General features: G+C 49.2%; 2 protein-coding genes across 4 annotated transcripts; one reads left to right on the plus strand and one right to left on the minus strand.

Moving 5' to 3' along the window:
- Window positions 1-3,126: 3,126 nt before the first annotated feature.
- On the plus strand, window positions 3,127-11,942 carry Tmem97 (transmembrane protein 97). Its single transcript, XM_052755786.1, has 3 exons — window positions 3,127-3,359; window positions 9,527-9,671; window positions 10,902-11,942. Exons 1-3 carry the CDS (start codon window positions 3,234-3,236, stop codon window positions 11,159-11,161), a joined length of 531 nt encoding a protein of 176 aa, XP_052611746.1. The 5' UTR covers window positions 3,127-3,233; the 3' UTR covers window positions 11,162-11,942.
- A 144-nt stretch (window positions 11,943-12,086) lies between these two features.
- Window positions 12,087-17,819, minus strand: Ift20 (intraflagellar transport 20). 3 transcript variants are annotated; one of them, XM_052755787.1, is made up of 6 exons: window positions 17,620-17,814; window positions 15,344-15,573; window positions 15,070-15,198; window positions 13,893-13,978; window positions 12,825-12,928; window positions 12,087-12,435 (listed from the first exon to the last, which is right to left on the minus strand). In XM_052755787.1, the coding sequence occupies exons 3-6, from the start codon at window positions 15,194-15,196 to the stop codon at window positions 12,354-12,356; spliced, it is 399 nt and encodes a 132-aa protein (XP_052611747.1). In that variant the 5' UTR covers window positions 15,197-15,198; window positions 15,344-15,573; window positions 17,620-17,814; the 3' UTR covers window positions 12,087-12,353. The 3 variants fall into 3 exon arrangements, with proteins under 3 accessions (XP_052611747.1, XP_052611749.1, XP_052611750.1); XM_052755789.1 differs by having other exon boundaries at window positions 15,344-15,597; XM_052755790.1 differs by lacking the exon at window positions 15,344-15,573 and having other exon boundaries at window positions 17,620-17,819.
- Window positions 17,820-17,904: the final 85 nt, after the last annotated feature.

Here is a 17,904-nt window from a genome sequence, read left to right on the forward strand (position 1 = left end):
CTTTGGTATTAGCATTTTGTTTTGTCTTGGGTTCGTTTGTTTTGTTTTAGAAAAATGACTTTGGAGCATCTCTAAAAGGTTCTGGATATTGAACGTTCATTCTCTGACCCTGAGGGCCTAGGCAAGCCAACCTGAGAGGAATCCTGTTCTCAAATGGTCATCTGTGGGGGGCAGTCCCTCACCCCCACATTTCCCCAGAGTACTCTTGAGTAGAAGAAACAGGAAATATAAACAGTTAGAAGGATATAGAGGGAGAAGAATAAAATAGAAAATACAGGATAGCCTTGAGAGGGCCTGGATCCTAATCCATCGGGCCCTGACGGTCTCTGCCCTCGGGTTTTTAAAGGAATGCCAAGGGATGGAGCAAAAGACCTCCCCCAGCACAGCCAAGTGCAGACCATCTCAGACACCTGCTACTCCGGCCCGTGGTCCAATCATCCTCGTATGCAGACCTGCTGGGTAAAGCCTAAACGGGCTCCAGCAGTCATCTACTCAGACCTTGCAGGCTGCTGTTTTCTCTCTCCACCCTCCTCACTGTCCTCCACACCCTCAGCAGTCACCTCAGAAACTGGCACCTGGCTTTGTCTAGGGCTTCGCTCCCCCACAGCACAGGCTGTTCATTTTCCCACATTCCTTGAAGCCAGGTCATCAGCCTTCCTGCTCCCCAAGGCCACATCTCTGCCCTCACCCACGTCCCTGTTATTGCCTTGTGGCACTGGGTACTTGGTCCATAGGCCACATCTGCAAAGACCTTCCCTCTAAAGGCAGAACATCCCAAACTCCTGCCGGCTGGCTGCTCAGCAGGGCTAAGCCATTTGCCTTTCAACTTTCTCCCAGTGCCCAGCACCCATGGCCTCATCTCTCCCTACCCTCCTTGGGTCCCAACTGGATCACTTCAACCACTCTGGTCCACCTTCTTCTGATCACCTTTATCTTCCTGACCACCCCCTCCCTGGTGCATCCAACATCATTTTCCTGAGCAGACCCCACATGGGAGGAAACAGCTTTGGAGACTGGGGTCTCCAAGTCCAGGGCCACCCAATTCAGCATTGCCAACCCCTTGGGGCTCACAGACTACCTGGCCTAATCCTAATCTCTGCCCTCCCTTCCTCCTCTGTGGGCAGAAACTTCGAACCCATTTAAACATGTTTTGTTTCTTTGAGGCAGGGTTTCTCTGTGTACAGCTTTGACTGTCCAGGCTGTCCTGGAACTCACAAGAGATCCACCTGCCTCTGCCTCCCAAGTGCTGGGATCAAAGGCGTGCACCACCACAGTCCAACTCATTTAAACACTGTCATCCCCTTCACTGAAATGGGCACGCTGGGGAGGGCGTGGTGCCACATGACTTGAATCCCAGAACTTGGTAGGTAGAGGCAGGGTGGAGCTCTGGGAGGTCCATACCAGCCTGGTCTACACAGCCAGTTGCAGGCCAAGCAGGGCTACGTAGTGAGAGGCTGTCTCAAAAAATAAATAGAAAAGAAAGAGGACACGCCCTGGCCTGGTGACCACAGCCACCGTGGTCAGTCTTAGTCCAGCAGTGGCAGGTGCCACCACTGCTGCCGGAGTCAGCCACGGCCGAGAGCAGGCATGTTGGTGAAGCTGGGAGTTCATGTGTGTTCACCGCCTCCTCATCTCAGCCTCTGGAGCAGTGAAGGGCACCAAGCATGGGCCCCACCCCGCTGATGGCTTTTCTGTCATCACTCAAGTCTTCAGGAAAATCAGCCTGTCTCAGCATTGGCCAGGTCCCAACCCAGGTGTGGTTTCTATGGTCAATTCCTAACCACAAGTTTTCTTCTCATTTTCTTCATGTAAGAATTAAGAACAATACACTGCGCGTTATAAGTGAAAGAAAGCGTTTAAAAAAAAAAACAAAAAAACAAAAAAACAGGAATGGGGGCTGGAGAGATGGCTCAGAGGTTAAGAGCACTGGCTCCTCTTCCACAGGTCCTGAGTTCAATTCTCAGCAACCACATGGTGGCTCACAACCATCTATAGTGAGATCTGGTGCCCTCTTCTGGCCTGCAGACAGAACATTGTATACATAATAAATAAATCTTAAAACACACAAAAAACAGGAATAAAGGGTGACAAAGATAAAAAAGAAAGAGGACATGTTGGAGTCCGTCTCTCCACCCCTTCAAGACCAGCTGTCTGCACTCCCAGACTCCATTCCCCACCTCCTGATTCACTGCTCTACAGCCATACGGTCGGTGCCTGCGATGCGGCCGCGCCACTCCTCCCTGGGACCACATTCTCTTGTGGCCTCCTCCCATGGCCGCCTCCTCCCATGGCCGCCGAGGTTGGAGCTTCTGTAAGACATCTTACATGCACTTTGCTCTCTACCCTTCAACCCACTCAGATCGCTGTCTTACAAATCTAGTCACCAGGTTCCTCCAACTGCCGGTTAGGCGTGTTCACCCAGGTGCTGCAGCCCACTCAAGGTCTGTTTGTTTTGGCTTGAGATAGGGTCTCTGTCCCTGGCTGGCCTGTACCTCCTACGTAGACCAGGCTGGCCTAGACTTCAGAGAGGTCCACCCATTGCCAGCACTTTTTGGGGGGGAAGGTAGGGGGAAAGAGTCTGTTTCAAATCGTGCAGGTGAAACAACCCAGGACTTCTTGAGCGCTAGGCAAGTGCGCTACCACTGAGCAACACCCAAGTCCTAACCTCGCTCAGTGTCTGCAAGCCCAAACGGACTTTCCTTTGAACCCACTTCCCGTGCCCCATCTTCTCAGCGAACGGCAGCCCCCATCTTGTCCCAAGCCTGGCAGGGACCAGGATAGAAGCTCGTTATTTGTGGTTTTGGCGCCAGCACGAAGGCCATTCTCGCGGCGCTCCGGCACCGTCACCGCGTGGGGAGCTCCACGGGCCGCAGATCCCGGTCCGGAACAGAACCCAGCTAAATGAAAGATACGCGGAACCGGGAACACCACCGCGCACGCGGACCCGCCGACGTGGATGGCTCGAGCCCCGCCCCGTCGCGCGGCGCTCCCAGCAGCCAATGGGAACAGTTGGGAAGCCGTCGCTCAAACGATAGCCCGGGTAGGCAATGGGCGGGCCCCCTGGGGCCACCGCCCACTCGCGCGCCGCTCCTCTGTCTCTTCGGCCAATGGGCGCGGCTTGCGTAGGCCGGGGGCGGGTCCGCGCGGCCCACAGCGCGGGCGCCGGGCTTCTTCCGACGTCGCGGGCTCCGGGCGCAGGCGTGTCAGCCGCATCCCAACCGACGGGACGGAAGATGGGGGCTGCGGCCGCCAGGCGCTGCGTCGAGTGGCTGCTGGGCCTCTACTTTGTCTCGCACATCCCCGTCACGCTGTTCATCGACCTGCAGGTGGTGCTGCCGCCCGAACTGTACCCGCAGGAGGTGAGGGCCCGGGGGTCCCCACGTCGCCGTCGCGGTTCCCGTGGGCTCGGTGCCTGACGTGGGCCCAGGCTGGGTCTGACAAGCCAAAGACCAGCGCTTTGTTCCTCTCAACCCAGTGGTAGGGTGCATGCCTAGCACTCAGGCGGTCCTGGGTTCGAGCTACATTTACTCGCCAAACCTTTGCTTGCAAACCTTTTGCCCTCTGGGTGTGTTTCGCTCCCACTGTTCCAACTCCGGCCGGTGGCTGAGGGAAGTTGCCTGGGTGAACCAGTCTTGTCACCTGTTGGATTTTGTTCAAGTTGTGTTTGGATGGGCTTTAAGAGTCCAGTGTAACCCGTAGAGGAAAAAAACCCGAGTAGAATCAAGCCTGTCTGAAGGGTTTTGCCCTTGGTTAGTCTGCGTCGTATTCATCCATCACTCCTGGGTCGGGATCTAGCTTCAGGAGAGGTGAGGAAATGCCTTTTCAGGTAGGCTGTTTGAATTGGGTTGGAGGTGAGCTGCATCCTTTGACCCAAACTTGAGGGGGTCTCCCTGCTCTATCTGAATCTGTAACCTTCCCGGGAATTTCTGCATGCTTCTCCAAACTACAGGTAGACTGATTTATCCACCTAAAGATTTAGTCTGCTGGGCGGTAGTGGCGCGCAGAGGCAGAGGGATCTCTGAGTTCGAGGCCAACCTGGTCTGCAGAGTGAGTTCCAGGACAGCCAGGGCTACATAGAGAAACCTTGTCTTGAAAAAAAAAAAAAGAAAGAAAGAAACAACAAAACGGTTTGATTTTGCCTCTGAAATGCTCTTTAAATGTTTCTTCTTTGCAAGGCAGTTGTTAATCTGAAATCCATGAATTCTCAATGGTGTCTGCAAAATTGCATGTACCTTGAGACTCCCCTATGAGAGGGGAGTCTGTGTAACTTCCATCACTGGAAGTTGCCACTCACCCAAGGTTAGGAGTGACACAATGAGCAGTGTCACCCCCATCCCCTTAAGTCTCTGGTTTGTTTGTAGAACCACATAACTAGAAAGGCCTTTGACCTTTTCCATGGGAAAACCGTAGGTAGTATGTAGCAAGAGCACATGACTTTTCCAAGAACTGGCTGAATATCTTGGCATGTTCAGGGCTCTATGGCTCCAACTTTTTTTCCCTTAAAGTAACAGTTGATTGAGTACCTTGCAGGAGGGCAGTAACTAGGGTTACTGCAGCCACAGCTCTGAAAGAATAGGTTCGACAGTAAACTCAAAGATAAATTGTGGGGTTAAGGTGTGGCTCCTTGGTGAAAACATTTGCCCAGCATGCCTGAGGCCCCAAGTTCAAATCCCAGCACCAAGAAACACTATGTGTGTCTATATACAAGTTGTGTCGTTTTGTATCATTGCTCTAACACACTGTTAAAATGCAGTGGCTTACTCTGCCCAGATGTACTCTTCAGCTGTCTGGAGGTTAGAATTTAAAATGGTGGTCCCAGGCTGTAAGGGGAAGATGCGCCTTGCGCCTTGCAGCTTTGTGACGCTGCCTGTGTCTTGTGGCTTGTTTTGCAGAGCCGAGGGCACACTTGCCATGCAGTCTAGCCACTGAGCCCTATCCCTTGACCTCTGCTTGCGGCCCTTTCACTTCCAGCTCTGCCGGTCAGCCGTCATATTGCCACTTCATCTGTATTCACAAATCCCCGTCTTTTCTAAGGCCACTTGTAATACATTTAAGGCCCACCATGTAACCTAGGACAAGATCCCTTTGACTAACACATCTGTGGTCCTGGTCAGCATGGTAAGGACATGGTACCTTTGAGTGCCATCAGTCTGCTGCCACAGAAGGGCCTGAAAACCTGCAGAGGCCATCAGAACTGCACTAGCTGTCAGCCTGAAGAAAGGGAGCCACCTATTGCCATTTCTTTGGGGTTTGGTAGCAGTATAGATAAAACTCAGGGCTTTGCTTCCTGAACTGTCCTCGGCTCTTGTTTTTATTTTGTTTTTTTTTGTTTGTTTTTTTTTTTTTTTTTGGGAAAAGGGGTCTCCACGAAGGTGGCGACAACATGCCCTTAATCCCAGCATTCAGGGAATTCAAGGACAGCCAGGGCTACACAGAGAAACCTTGTATTGAAAAACAAAAAAGTAAGAAAAAAAGAGAGAGAGGGGGTATCTCATGCTAGCACAGGCTAGACCCAAAGCATCCACTGTCTGAGCTGTACAGGGTTTCCAGGCATGAACCGCTAGAGTGACGGCTTTTTGAGGTAGGGTCTCACTACTCAAAAGCTGCCTCCGCTTCCCTCACAGCTCCTGTTTCTTTCCTGACTGCTCACACTCCCCAGACAACTAAAATTGGATCAGCCCTATACAGACCACCAGTTAAAATTTATTTTATCTTTGTTTTTCGAGACAGTGTCTCACTGTGTAGCTCTAGCTGTCCTGTATGTAACTCAATGTCTAGATCTGCCTGGCTCGAACTTACAGAATTTTCCTGCCTCTGCCTCCCAAATGCTTGATTTAAGGCTTATTGTCACTATGCCCAATCTCACATTTGATCTGATGAACTTTTATCAGTTTTCAAGCTAGGGATGTAGCATGGGTCATGTGTCTAACACGAGCATGGTGCTGGGTTTCACGTCTAGCCCTTTAGCTCTGCCCCTTTTGCCTTTTTTGAAACTTTATTCATCATTGTGTGTGTGAGCACAGGCTACGATGCCTCTGTGGAGGTCACAGAACAATTTATAGGGTCAGTTCTCATCTTCCATCTTTATAGGAGTTCTGGATAGTGGATTCGGTCATCAGGTTTGTGCACCAAGCACTTTAGCCACAGAACCATCTTGCTGGCCCTGCCTTTTTTTTTTTTTGGTTTTTCGAGACAGGGTTTCTCTGTGTAGCTTTGCGCCTTTCCTGGAACTCGCTTTGGAGACCAGGCTGGCCTCGAACTCACAGAGATCCACCTGGCTCTGCCTCCCGAGTGCTGGGATTAAAGGTTGCGCCACCACTGCCCGGCTGGCCCTGCCTTTTTAATGTCCTGACTAAAAACTGTGTGTCTGTATTGTTGGTTAGTAAAGGCATACACCTGGGCCCCCTGCCGTGGAAGGTCCATACCCTGCTCCCTCTTGTCTTGAATGATACCTGAATTTAGAACCGGTTTGGTGGCACTCGGGAGGCTATGAGATGAGGATGACTGAGCTCAAGGCCAACCTAAGCTACATAGCAAGACTGTCTCTAAAACAAACAGCAAAGCCCAAATTCACACCCCAAAAAAAGAACAATTATAAAAAGCTAAAACTTTTCATCTAGGGTTTTTCCCTAAAAATGTGGAAGGCCTCAGGGGTTGGGCTGAAATTTGCAAACTTAACTTTGTTTGAATCAAATCACGTGGGCTAAAAACCATTATGAAATAGTTAAAGACCTGAGCTTGGGTTCAAACAGAAAGGAAAGGAAGCATCTTGTAGAAATCTCTTGCAAATGAGTGAGCCAGTTCTGTGAAAATAAGAGAAATGTGTGAGCCTGTAGATCTGAAAGCAGTCTATCCTAATCTTAAATGAGGTTCTGCAGGATTCAGTAGCAGACCAGTTCAGAAAGACCACGTGTTCCAGGTAGGGTGTAGTGTAAATGGAAATTTGTTTCTTTTAAACCCTGGGGTGCAGGACTTAAATGCCGAGCACTTGCATGCTTAGATTTGGTCGTGTTAAACTGGAGTATCTTTGGGTATGGGCTAACCAGCCACCACACACAGGCCTTCCTCTGTGTTAGCCACTGTCTACAGGCCACATGTATTAATTCACTGCATCTGAACACAGTTGAGGGTCATCAGCACTATTTTATTAGGTGGAGAAATAGTGTGCTGGTGTTCAGGCCTTGCCCAGAGCCGGGCCCTTTGCCCCCAGCTCCTGCAGTCCTACCCTCCCACAGGGCCCTCCTCCTCGTCTTGTCCACTCTTTGTCCAGGCTCTTCTGGCACCAGGCAGGTGGTAGGGCCCTGTGGGCTCCAGCTGACTGGGAGTGGGGTTGTCAGCTTTGCCGCTCTTACCCGCCTTTCAGCCCTGCAGCCCTGCACATCTGTCTAGACCGCTCTTCCCCGCCTTTCAGCACTGCAGCCCTGCACATCTGTCTAGACCGCTCTTCCCCGCCTTTCAGCCCTGCACATCTGTCTAGACCGCTCTTCCCTGCCTTTCAGCCCTGCAGCCCTGCACATCTGTCTAGACCGCTCTTCCCTGCCTTTCAGCACTGCAGCCCTGCACATCTGTCTAGACCGCTCTTCCCTGCCTTTCAGCACTGCAGCCCTGCACATCTGTCTAGACCGCTCTTCCCTGCCTTTCAGCACTGCAGCCCTGCACATCTGTCTAGACCTGCAGACTGTTTACAGCGACATTCAAATGGGCAGAAATGCCTGTCAACACTGGACTCTGAAGTGAATCTTGCCAAGCAAGTAGTAATGTGAGGCTGTGTGTGGTGGTGCACATCTGTAATCCCAACACCTGGGAAGCAGAGGATCAGGACGTCAAGGCCAGTCTCAGTTACAAGAGACCCTGCTCTCAAAAAAACCAAAAAAATGCACAAGGAAAGAACCATTTAGTCTAACTTGCTCAATTTACAGATGAGGAAGTAGAGTCCCGAGAAAGGCTGACTTAACCTTCACTTACTGCCTTGAAAAGTGCTCAGGAGGACGCAGAGGGTATTGCCAAGAGTCCAGTTTCACATCCGAAAGCTGTGCGTGCTGATGTCTCTGACTCCAGCACAACAGTGTTTCTGGGCGCTTGCTTAAAAGCTCTCGTGGTAAGGACCTCTGTTCCACAGTAGCTAGCCTCTGTCTTTGCTGTTGCTTGGGTTTTTTATTTGTTTTGGAGACAGGTCTGTAGCCCAGACCTAGCCTCCAACTAGGCTGGCCTTGAACTCCTGCCTCCACTTCCCAAGTGCTGGGATTGCCAGGTGCCACCACACCCTTTATCTTTGGATTAGAAATTAACACAAAAAATAGCCCTAGGTTTTCCATTGTAAGATAAAACACCCTGGAGTTGCCCTTATTATTCATCGTGTCCTGACGCTTACTTGGCTTTGAAGGTGCATTTGTGTTGTTTCCATGCTGTTTTGTCACTTTAATTTGCTTCCTTTTTGAGACAAGACCTCATAAGGCCCAGACATACAGCTGCAGATGACCTTGCTTCAGGATGCTAAGTCTACAGGCCTTTGGCAGTAGCCTCCAGGCCCCTAGGCTTCTGTCTAGCAGAGGGGGCAGCTGCAGGTTCCCACCTCCTGCGTCTGTAACCAGTCAGCATGGACCTGCATACTTTGATTTGTGAGGTTGATTACAGGTGTGAGGCTGGAGCTATTCCCAGACTGCAGACTCAGGCCTTGCCAGAACCTTGATGCTGTGTACTTGGGGGTAGTTCCAATACCCAGCTGGTCTTGAAGATAGTGAATGAAAATTAATGTATTTGTAATATTAGGATAGAAATGTCTCCACAGAGGTTAGATTTATTTCCCTTCTGCCCTCACCCTCAGCCCCCAAGAAAATTCAACTGATTTCTGTATTTGAGGAATCTAAATGTACAGTTGTGAAAGGGAAAACGTCAGGATAGGTTTTCATTTCCTTATCAAGAAATGTTAGCAGAATGTCATTTTCACTTAGTAAACATCCTGAGAAGCTCCTAAGTGGCAGTTACCACAGCTCTTCAGTAACATACCTAGGTTTGTGCTATCACAGAGTTACGAACAAATGCACAGCAGCAGCACTAAGACTAGATTGGATGAGCCCATGAAAGCTTACTGTGCAGAGAAGGTAACATCTGAATTACGACTAGTAAGTTTTTATTAATGACCACCTAGGCCAATTTCTCAGCTTGTGGGTCACGACCCCTGGGGGGATGTAAAATGACTTTCACAGGGGTTGTATATCAGATATCCTGCATATCATATGTTGACATTATGATTTTGTAACAGTAGCAGAATTACAGTATGAAGTAGCAACAAAATAATGTTATGGTTGGGGGTCACTACAGTATGAGGAACTCTGTTAAAGTGTCACAGTGTTAGGAAGGTTGAGAACCACTGGTCTAGATGTCATGAGAGCCAACTGGGTATGTCACCGCTGCCACCAGGGCTGCACAGGGAGGGAGGGACTCTTGGCTGGGGATCTTGGTTCCCTGGAGCCACTGAATCTGCGCAGGCGGCTTGGTAGTACTCACCAGGACCCTGTCTTTCCAGTTCAGCAACCTGCTGCGGTGGTACTCTAAGGAGTTCAAAGACCCTCTGATGCAGGACCCTCCGGTGTGGTTCAAGTCCTTCGTGTTCTGTGAGCTTGTGTTCCAGCTGCCCTTCTTCCCCATTGCAGCATACGCCTTCTTCAAAGGTCGGTAGTGTGGGAAATGTGAGTTTTGCTCAGAAATCTCTTGGAGGAGTGAACCCCTGTAGCTTGAAGGATCTGGTCTCCGCTAGCATAGATGTCACAGGAACATTAAATGTGGCTCAGCTCATGTCCCGTAAGATGGGCTGCCTCAGTTACTTAGACTTCTCTCATGATGTGAAACCTGAGGCCAAGGATAAGCTTGTTCCTTTTAACCCACCATATACACATACAGTTTCTTTTATCTGTGGCCTGCCTTCCACTTAGGATAGTATATTGTCTTATAAGCTCAAAGCATCAAGCCAATCCCTGAAGAGCTTAATTTCTCATTTAAAAATTATTCCTGGAGAGATGGAGAGGCTGAAGAGATGGCTCAGCAGTTAAAAACACTGACTGCTCTTCTAAAGGACCTGGGTTTGGTTTCCAACACCCACATGGCAGCTCACAACCGTCTGTAATTCCAGGTCTAGAAGATCCAACACCCTCTTCTGGCCTTGAGGGACACTGCACACAACATGAATGCAGCAAAACACTCAGACAGAAAAGAAGATTTGCCGGGCGATAGTGGCACGTGTCTTTAATCCCAGAGATCAGGAGGCAGAGATCTCTGGGTTTGAGGGCAGCCTGGTTTACAGAGTGAGTTCCAGGACAGGCTCCAAAGCTACAGAGAGAAACCCTATCTCAAAAAAAAAAAAGTTTTTTAAAATTAAAATTAAAAAAAAAAATTATGTCTACATGCCCGTGTGGCTCTTTTTTTTTTTTTGGTTTTTCGAGACAGGGTTTCTCTGTGTAGCTTTGCGCCTTTCCTGGAACTCACTCTGTAGTCCAGGCTGGACTCGAACTCACAGAGATCCACCTGCCTCTGCCTCCCGAGTGCTGGGATTAAAGGCGTGTGCCACCACCGCCCAGCCCCCATGTGGATCCTTTCTGAGTGCTGGGGCAGGGTCCCCTCCTGCTGTGTTTTAGATCAGACTGGCCAGCTGTTTTCTGAGCTGTAGGCCAGTCCTCACCCTTGGTGAGCTGGGTGGGTCCTGGCTGTCACACACGCTTGCCTGTTGAGCGGTATAACACATCCAGTTTTACATGTGTGTGGTCTGACTTTCCATCAAGAGGAGGCAGAACCAATCGAGCTGAGAGGGAGCAGACATGCAGGGATGGGATAGAGTGTCCCAGACACCCTGGGACTCGCCAGACCTGACTTTAACGTAATTGTCGTTTTTTCTTCCTCTGCTTCAGGAAGCTGCCGGTGGATCCGAACCCCTGCAATCATCTATGCAGTTCATACGATAACAACTTTAATTCCAATCCTCTGCACATTTCTACTGGAGGATTTCTCCAAAGATGCTGCTTTCAAAGGACAAAGACCCAAGAATTTCCGTGAACGACTAACCCTTATAGGTGTCTATGCCCCCTACTTAATAATCCCCCTTATACTCCTCCTGTTCATGTTGCGGAACCCTTACTACAAGTATGAGGAGAAAAGAAAGAAAAAATAAGGTACAGCCACTAGCCCGGTGGGGGAGATCCCACAGCACAGCTGCCTTTTGGACACTACAAGAAAAACTGCTGTGAAGCCATGTTTCAGCAGCATTTCAAACACCAACAGTAGTGCACAAGAACACGATAGTGTGGCACGAACCATGCCAAGCCCTCACCTTCCAAGGATTGAACAGGCCATCAGCAGGGATGGGGACCAGCAAAATGGTGCCCAAGTTCTGCCACAGCATTGCTAAAACGGGCAGACAAGAAGCCGGTTAGCTCCTGACCTAGAATGCACATACCTAACTAAATCCTCAACTCGACCTCTATAGCTGATCACTAGTCAACAGATGAGCAGTGGGTGTTTCAGGCCACTTGAATATCACAAATTCTGTCTCTTTAACATCCATGGAAAACTACCATGGTTTCCTGCCTGTGCCTCTACCTCTGGGAGAAAAAGATACTGTAGCCCAGGTCTATGCCAGAGATAGCTTACGGTGGGAGGTGGCCACTTACAGGGCACCCCACCTTCCGGTCATCCTGCTAGTACTTGTACTTCCCAACTCTGACCTCTCACACCACTGGGCTCCCTAGTAGACAGCTTGTCCTTCTCTCTGCCTGGTCTTCCCTGCTATCCAGAGAGTGACTGTCCCAGTGTGTGTCTGCTCTCCCAGTGGCTCTCCTACAGAAACAAGACTGGTGGGTGCTCAGCAGTGCTATTGTCCGCACAAGCCACAAGGCTGTGGTTATTACTGTCTGACTTGTATGTCTGGTCCAAATAAAGGTAGCTGCAGATCACTGCCTGGTTTGTTGTATGGATGATGGGGTTAGAACACTAAGTTCTCAGAGTGGGTGCTATCACACACAGCACCAGAGAAGAAAGACCACGCCATTTGCTAATGGTATTTATTGCTTTTCATTGAGAGCCTTTTGAATTTACAAAAAAAAAAAAAAAAAAAAAAAGAGGATCAAGTTGACAGGCTGCTTAGTTTGTGCTGAGAATGCAAGAGGTGAGGCCCTGTGCTGCCCGGCCACAAGCAGTGGCTGGGCACTGTTTCCCAGCTGCCCCAGAGGTACCCACACAGCAACACTGCCTCCTTATACACTGCCATGACATACTTGGTCATCAGTCAAGTCACTGGAATGGTACAGAGGTTGTTTGTTTGGGTGCTTTTTTGCCTTCCTGCTATAAATAATGGAAATTTCAGTTCATTTCTGAAAAATAAATTGGTCAATAAATTCATTTTGTTCTGCTTCTACTTTACACAAAGCTTCATATTCAACCCGATACCTGAAAAACAAAATTGTTAGACACCCTGAAAAGAATGAAATAAAAACAAGACAATTCTTTGAGAATATAGAGCTTTAAACAGTTGCAAGAAATGGTGAGCTATGAAGTCAAGGTGAGAGTGTGAAATAAGCAAAGCCCTACTTAGAGCCACCCAGGAGAAACCTCCATCCCTAGGGAAGGCACAGGAGGTGGCCTTAGCCCTTGTCACAGCAGCCAGTGCTCAGACTATGGGAGGTCTGGAGTTAACCAACTTCGTTCTTATCAAATGTAATTTAGTCTACAAGATCCTCAGTGACATGCTCCCCCTGGGAACTGATGCAGAAAGACAAGCGGACGGACGGAGAAGGGAACCGAGCCTGCAGCTGAGCGCTGGCTCAGGGTGCGCTTACCTCTCCAGCTGCATTTTCTTTTCTGCTATCAGCGCCTGCAGTTGCTGCTGCTGGGCCTCCCTCTGCTTTGCTATGGACTTGAGCAAGTTCCGAGCACCAATGGCCTAAGAAACATTGCCAAAGAAGGCATGCTTTAAACTCAAAAGTCCTCCAAGAGGGAGAGACCACTTGGGAGGGAGAAAGAGAGGAGCCCCATGGATTTTTTGTTGTTGTTGTTGTTGTTTTTGAGCTGAGGATCGAACCCAGGGCCTTTGAGCTAAATCCCCAACCTGAGCCCCATGGTTTTAATGGCTAGTCAGGACTATTAACCCACTGATCCCAAAGTGCTTGGTGAAAAGTGGCAAGAGGAAGTAGTCTGGCCTGCAAGTGTATGCAGTGGCCTATTGGGAGGCATCACTGATGCCTTTTACCAAGTCATCTGTACCAGGCACTCTTGCATGTCTTCATTTATAAATGGAGGGTAAACACCCACCAGTACTACCATGAAGATCAAAAGGAGTAACAAGTGTGTACTGGCCAGGCTGGAGAGAGGACTCGGTGGTTAAGAGCACTGGTTGCTCTTGGAGAGGAGCCAGGTTCAGTTCTGCAGGCACCCACATGGCAGCTCACAAGTATCTCTAACTTCAGTTCCAGGGTATCCAACACCCTCTCTGACCTCCAAGGGCATAGACACCAGGCACACACATAGTATACATACATACATGTAGGCAAAACAATCACAGATTGATTTATGTAGGCACATAAATCAATCGAAAAATTTGGGGACTGGAAAAATGGTTCGGTCATTAAAAGCACTAGCTGTTTTTGCAGAGAACCTAGGTTCAATTACCAGCACTCACAGCAACCATAACCAAACATTTCTAATTCTAGTTCCAGAGGATCTGACACCTTCTGGCTTTTAGACAAGCACATGTATGTGCACAGACATGCATGCAGACAAACATTCATCCACATGAAATCAGTCTTTTAAACATCTGTTAACACCTGTGTTAAATAAATGAGCCGACCAGCCCTATAATAAAGACGAGGCCTGCAGGGTTCCTGGCCAAGGCCAACTGTTGATCTTACCTTCATCTTCTCGTTCTCCGCTTCTTTCGCGAGCTGATCCACAAGCTCAATCAGACCACCAACTATTTTCTGAAACTGGCCAATTTCTTTGAGGGAAAGAACAATACATTCTCATTAGCGTTCCTTTGAAGGAGGGAGGGCAGAGCTAACTGCCCTTCTGTGCTACAGCAGCCTGGTGCCTCCTAACCTAAGCCTGCCACCATTTGGTCTACCCTAGAGAAGAGGGACCAGTACCAGAGCTAGACTTTGAGCATGAGCTCCAGGGTGGACCCAACGCTGCCTCTCCCAGAAAGGACTCTCAGGACACAAGTGTAGCCTCTGGACTGGCCAAAGACTCAACACAGGGTTTCAGTAAAAGGTGGTGTGAGAATCCCCACCTGTAACCAGGCTGGTAGAAAGTTCACATCATTTAGGTGCCCCATTTCCCATTCACTTTTTCCAATGCTCTTGGTATGCTGGAACCCTATTTCATTTTATGAAACTAGGCCAGAGAAGTGGGCCATAGCACACAGCAACCATTAAACTGGGAACAGATACCATGAAACCTGTCACAAAACCATGGCCCATAAATTTCTTGCTTCAGGCCTGAAACCCCAGCACTAGGGAGGCTGAGTTAGGAGAATCATGAGTTCGAGGCCAATACACAACATATATAGTAAGACCCTCAAAAAAAGGAAAGAAACCCCCTTGTTCCAGCTTAATCTGGCTTTTTCCACTGGCACTGGGCTGGCTGGCTTAGCAGCTAGGAAAGGGGCCTCCTAGAGATCTGTAGCTCAAAGCTCACCACTGTGCTGAGCTGCTCCTGGAGACCTCAGTTACCACCTCTAGCTCCAAATGACAGAGATCCTGCCACGAAGACTACTGTACCAAGAAATCAAATCAGAATATATAATTCCATTTCCCACCTCCAGTTACTTCTCTATCATGAATTTTAAGGCTGTTCATCTAAAACCACCCTCCCCCTCTCCCCCAGTCCAATGTGTTGCTTGGGACTAAATGTGGGACTCCATAGCAGCATAAGAGGGCAAGCAGAGAAGGTTGGGTATGCATGGGAATCCAGAAACCAGGCTTAATCCAGGTAGCAAGCAACTCCGTTCTGCAGAACAAGACTGACGGTCAAGGTGGGGTGATGAATTTGCCCAAGCAGAATGGCACCGTGTCTCCAAATGATACTCACTATCCACGAAATCCTTACACTCTTCCTTGAGCTCTATGGTCTGCTGGGTAACTTCTGGGTCCAACACCCGAAGCTTGTTCAGCTCATCAAAGTGCAGTCCTGCTTCTCCCAAGATATCCTTGGCCATAGCTGCAAAGAAATCAGCCCCAACCTGAATTTCATCCTAGACACCCAAGATAATCCAGGCTCTACCTCAGCCCACTCCAGTCCCCAGATACCAATGTCAAGCCTCCTCATACTCCCCATTCCCTCTGCTTCCACCTCTCAGCCTCACCTGTTTCCCTTGAGGCTCCCTAGAGAAGTCCTGCTTTGAAGGGGTGACAGTGGAAGTCAGGAGGTATGGCATAGGAGCAAGGGTCAGGAAAGAGTAAAGTCCAGTTGCTTGTCACAGGCATCGTTCATTCAACACACATTGCTTGAGTGCCTACTACATGCCAACACTGCTAGATGCTGGGTGTAAAGATGAATGCAACATGGTGCCTGCCCTGGAGCAGCACAGTTTAGCTGGAGGAAAACAGACATGTAAACCTGAAAAACTATTGCATTAAGTGATTTTACAGAACTATCACTAAGCCAACAGGAGAAAAAAATGAAAACAGCAATTCACTTGGGTGCATCTGGCCTAAGCTGTGAGCCATAAGCACAGTTATAAATCCCCATTTATGTACCCCAAAAAGCTTTTCAAACACATGCACTGACATGCCACACACACAAAAAAATAAAATAAAATAAAAAATCTGGGTGAATTAAAAATTTTGAGTTAAAAGCCAGCTATGGTCATGCACGACTCTAATCCTAGCACTTGTGCCAGAGGACCACAGACACAAATTTAGGAGCAACCTGGGTTACATACTAAATTCCAGGTTATCCTGTGCTACTTAAGACCCTGTCTCAAACACACACACACACACACACACACACACACACACACACACACAAAAAAAAAAAAAAAAAAAAAAAAAACCTGTCCTCTTGTGTTGTTCTCTTTGGACGAACAGTTTGAGTACTTAAGAGTTACCAGGGATTAACTGGACCAGGTGCTATAGGAAAGTTCATATGAGGATGCACACACCTATTCGAACTTCTACCACCTTCTGAGTTTGCATGCATTTACTCAAAAAACTGGAATCCCTGCTCCAAGGACAGAGTGAACGCAATGTCTCTGGACAGACAGGAAGCAAATAACCACAAACTGTGATAAGAATATGAGGAACCAGGCGGTGGTGGCTTACGCCTTTAATCCCAGCACTCAGGAGGCAGAGGCAGGCAGATCTCTGTGAGTTCGAGGCTAGCTTGGACTACAGAGTGAGTTCCAGGAAAGGTGCAAAGCTACACAGAGAAACCCTGTCTTGAAAAACCAAAAAAAAAAAAAAAAAAAAAAAAAAAGAGGAACCGTGCTCAGTACTCTGTGAAGCCGCTGCAGGAGACCATAACTCAGTGGGCAGAGGGGGGTTAACAAAAGCCTTCAGAAAAAATAACAGGAGACCTAAACATGTGCAAAAAAAAAAAAATCTTCTAAGAGAAGGTGGGAGAGAGGCATTCTGGGCAGAGGGAAAAGCACATGGGAAGATTCTGAAGCTAGAATTTGACACAAAGGTTGTTGTGATCAAAACGACAAGGGTCGATTTAACACTAGCGTGGGTGGTAAATGCTGGGAAAGTCCCAGGAATGAACTTATAATGGTGTAACAGCTGGTAGTGGATTCCAGCAGTGCTCATCGACCAGGTTTGGAAAGATCACTCACTGCCTTGGCCAACCGGAGGAAACAGGGAACAGCGGCACAGAGGCACATCTACCAGACTCTTCACTGTGAGCCTAGCATCTAAGCAGGTTGCCTGCAGGTAAGCGGCACTCCGTTAATGTTTGCGGAATGAATCAATGTGGAAACAGTAGGCTGTAACAGAAGAAAGACTTGAAGCTGAAGACGAATTCAGAGCTGAGATGTTTTCTGAGTCGACAGAACTTAGTAATAGATTGCTTAATGCAGCAGTTTGGAGATGAGTGAAGAAAAGAGCCAAACACGATTGCCATGAATCTGGATTGGACCGAGTGTATGGCCGGAAAGGACAGTTTAATGAGATGGGTAAGAAAGAGAGCTGCAGTGAAATGGTTCACAGGGGACTGACTAACAGATCCCCACCTCACCCCCAGCTTCCACCGCAAACATGTCCCAGGGACCGGGGACTAAGTTTCCTAAGCATGAGGGCAGTAACTGGCTCTCCGCGCCCTGGCTCTCCCTGATCCGCAGGCACTAAGAACAGTTGCTGCTGTGGGGTGTGGAGAAGGCGCTGGCACAGTCAGGAAGCACTGGGCAAAGGACGTGGCTGTCTTTACTACGTTACCCTCCTGCAATGTCCGAGCCTCGGTTTCCCGGTGAGATCACAGGGAGCCGCGCTCTAGGGCTGAGCTGGGTGTAAACCTGCTCTCCAAAAATCCGAGGGTGGGAAACCGCCGCTTTCGGCCTGGGCTTGCCAAGCCTCAGCGCGGGGTCCCGTCGGCCTCCTCTAGTCCCAAGTCTACCACGTCCCCCGATCTCAGATCACGACATACCTGCCGACCCGCCTCAGCGGCGCGCTGCGGCCCAGATGACTGTCAGTGGAAAGTTCTCTCCGGTAACCGCAACTGGCCGCTGCCACGGACACAGGACCTATTAGCCACACGTCACCCCGGACACCAGAACCACTAGCATCCGCCCACCCCGCAGTGCCCGCTGGGAAAAAGAGGCAACCCGAGCGGAGTCGTAACTGCCCACGAGACCCAGAAGCCTTTGCGCCGGAAGCCGTCGGAAGTAGATTTGCGCTCACACCCGGAAGCGGAAAGAGGCCAAACCTCAGC

Source organism: Peromyscus californicus, unplaced genomic scaffold, assembly GCF_007827085.1.
Source record: "Peromyscus californicus insignis strain IS unplaced genomic scaffold, ASM782708v3 Scaffold_3__1_contigs__length_106647218, whole genome shotgun sequence".
Lineage (NCBI taxonomy): Eukaryota > Metazoa > Chordata > Mammalia > Rodentia > Cricetidae > Peromyscus > Peromyscus californicus.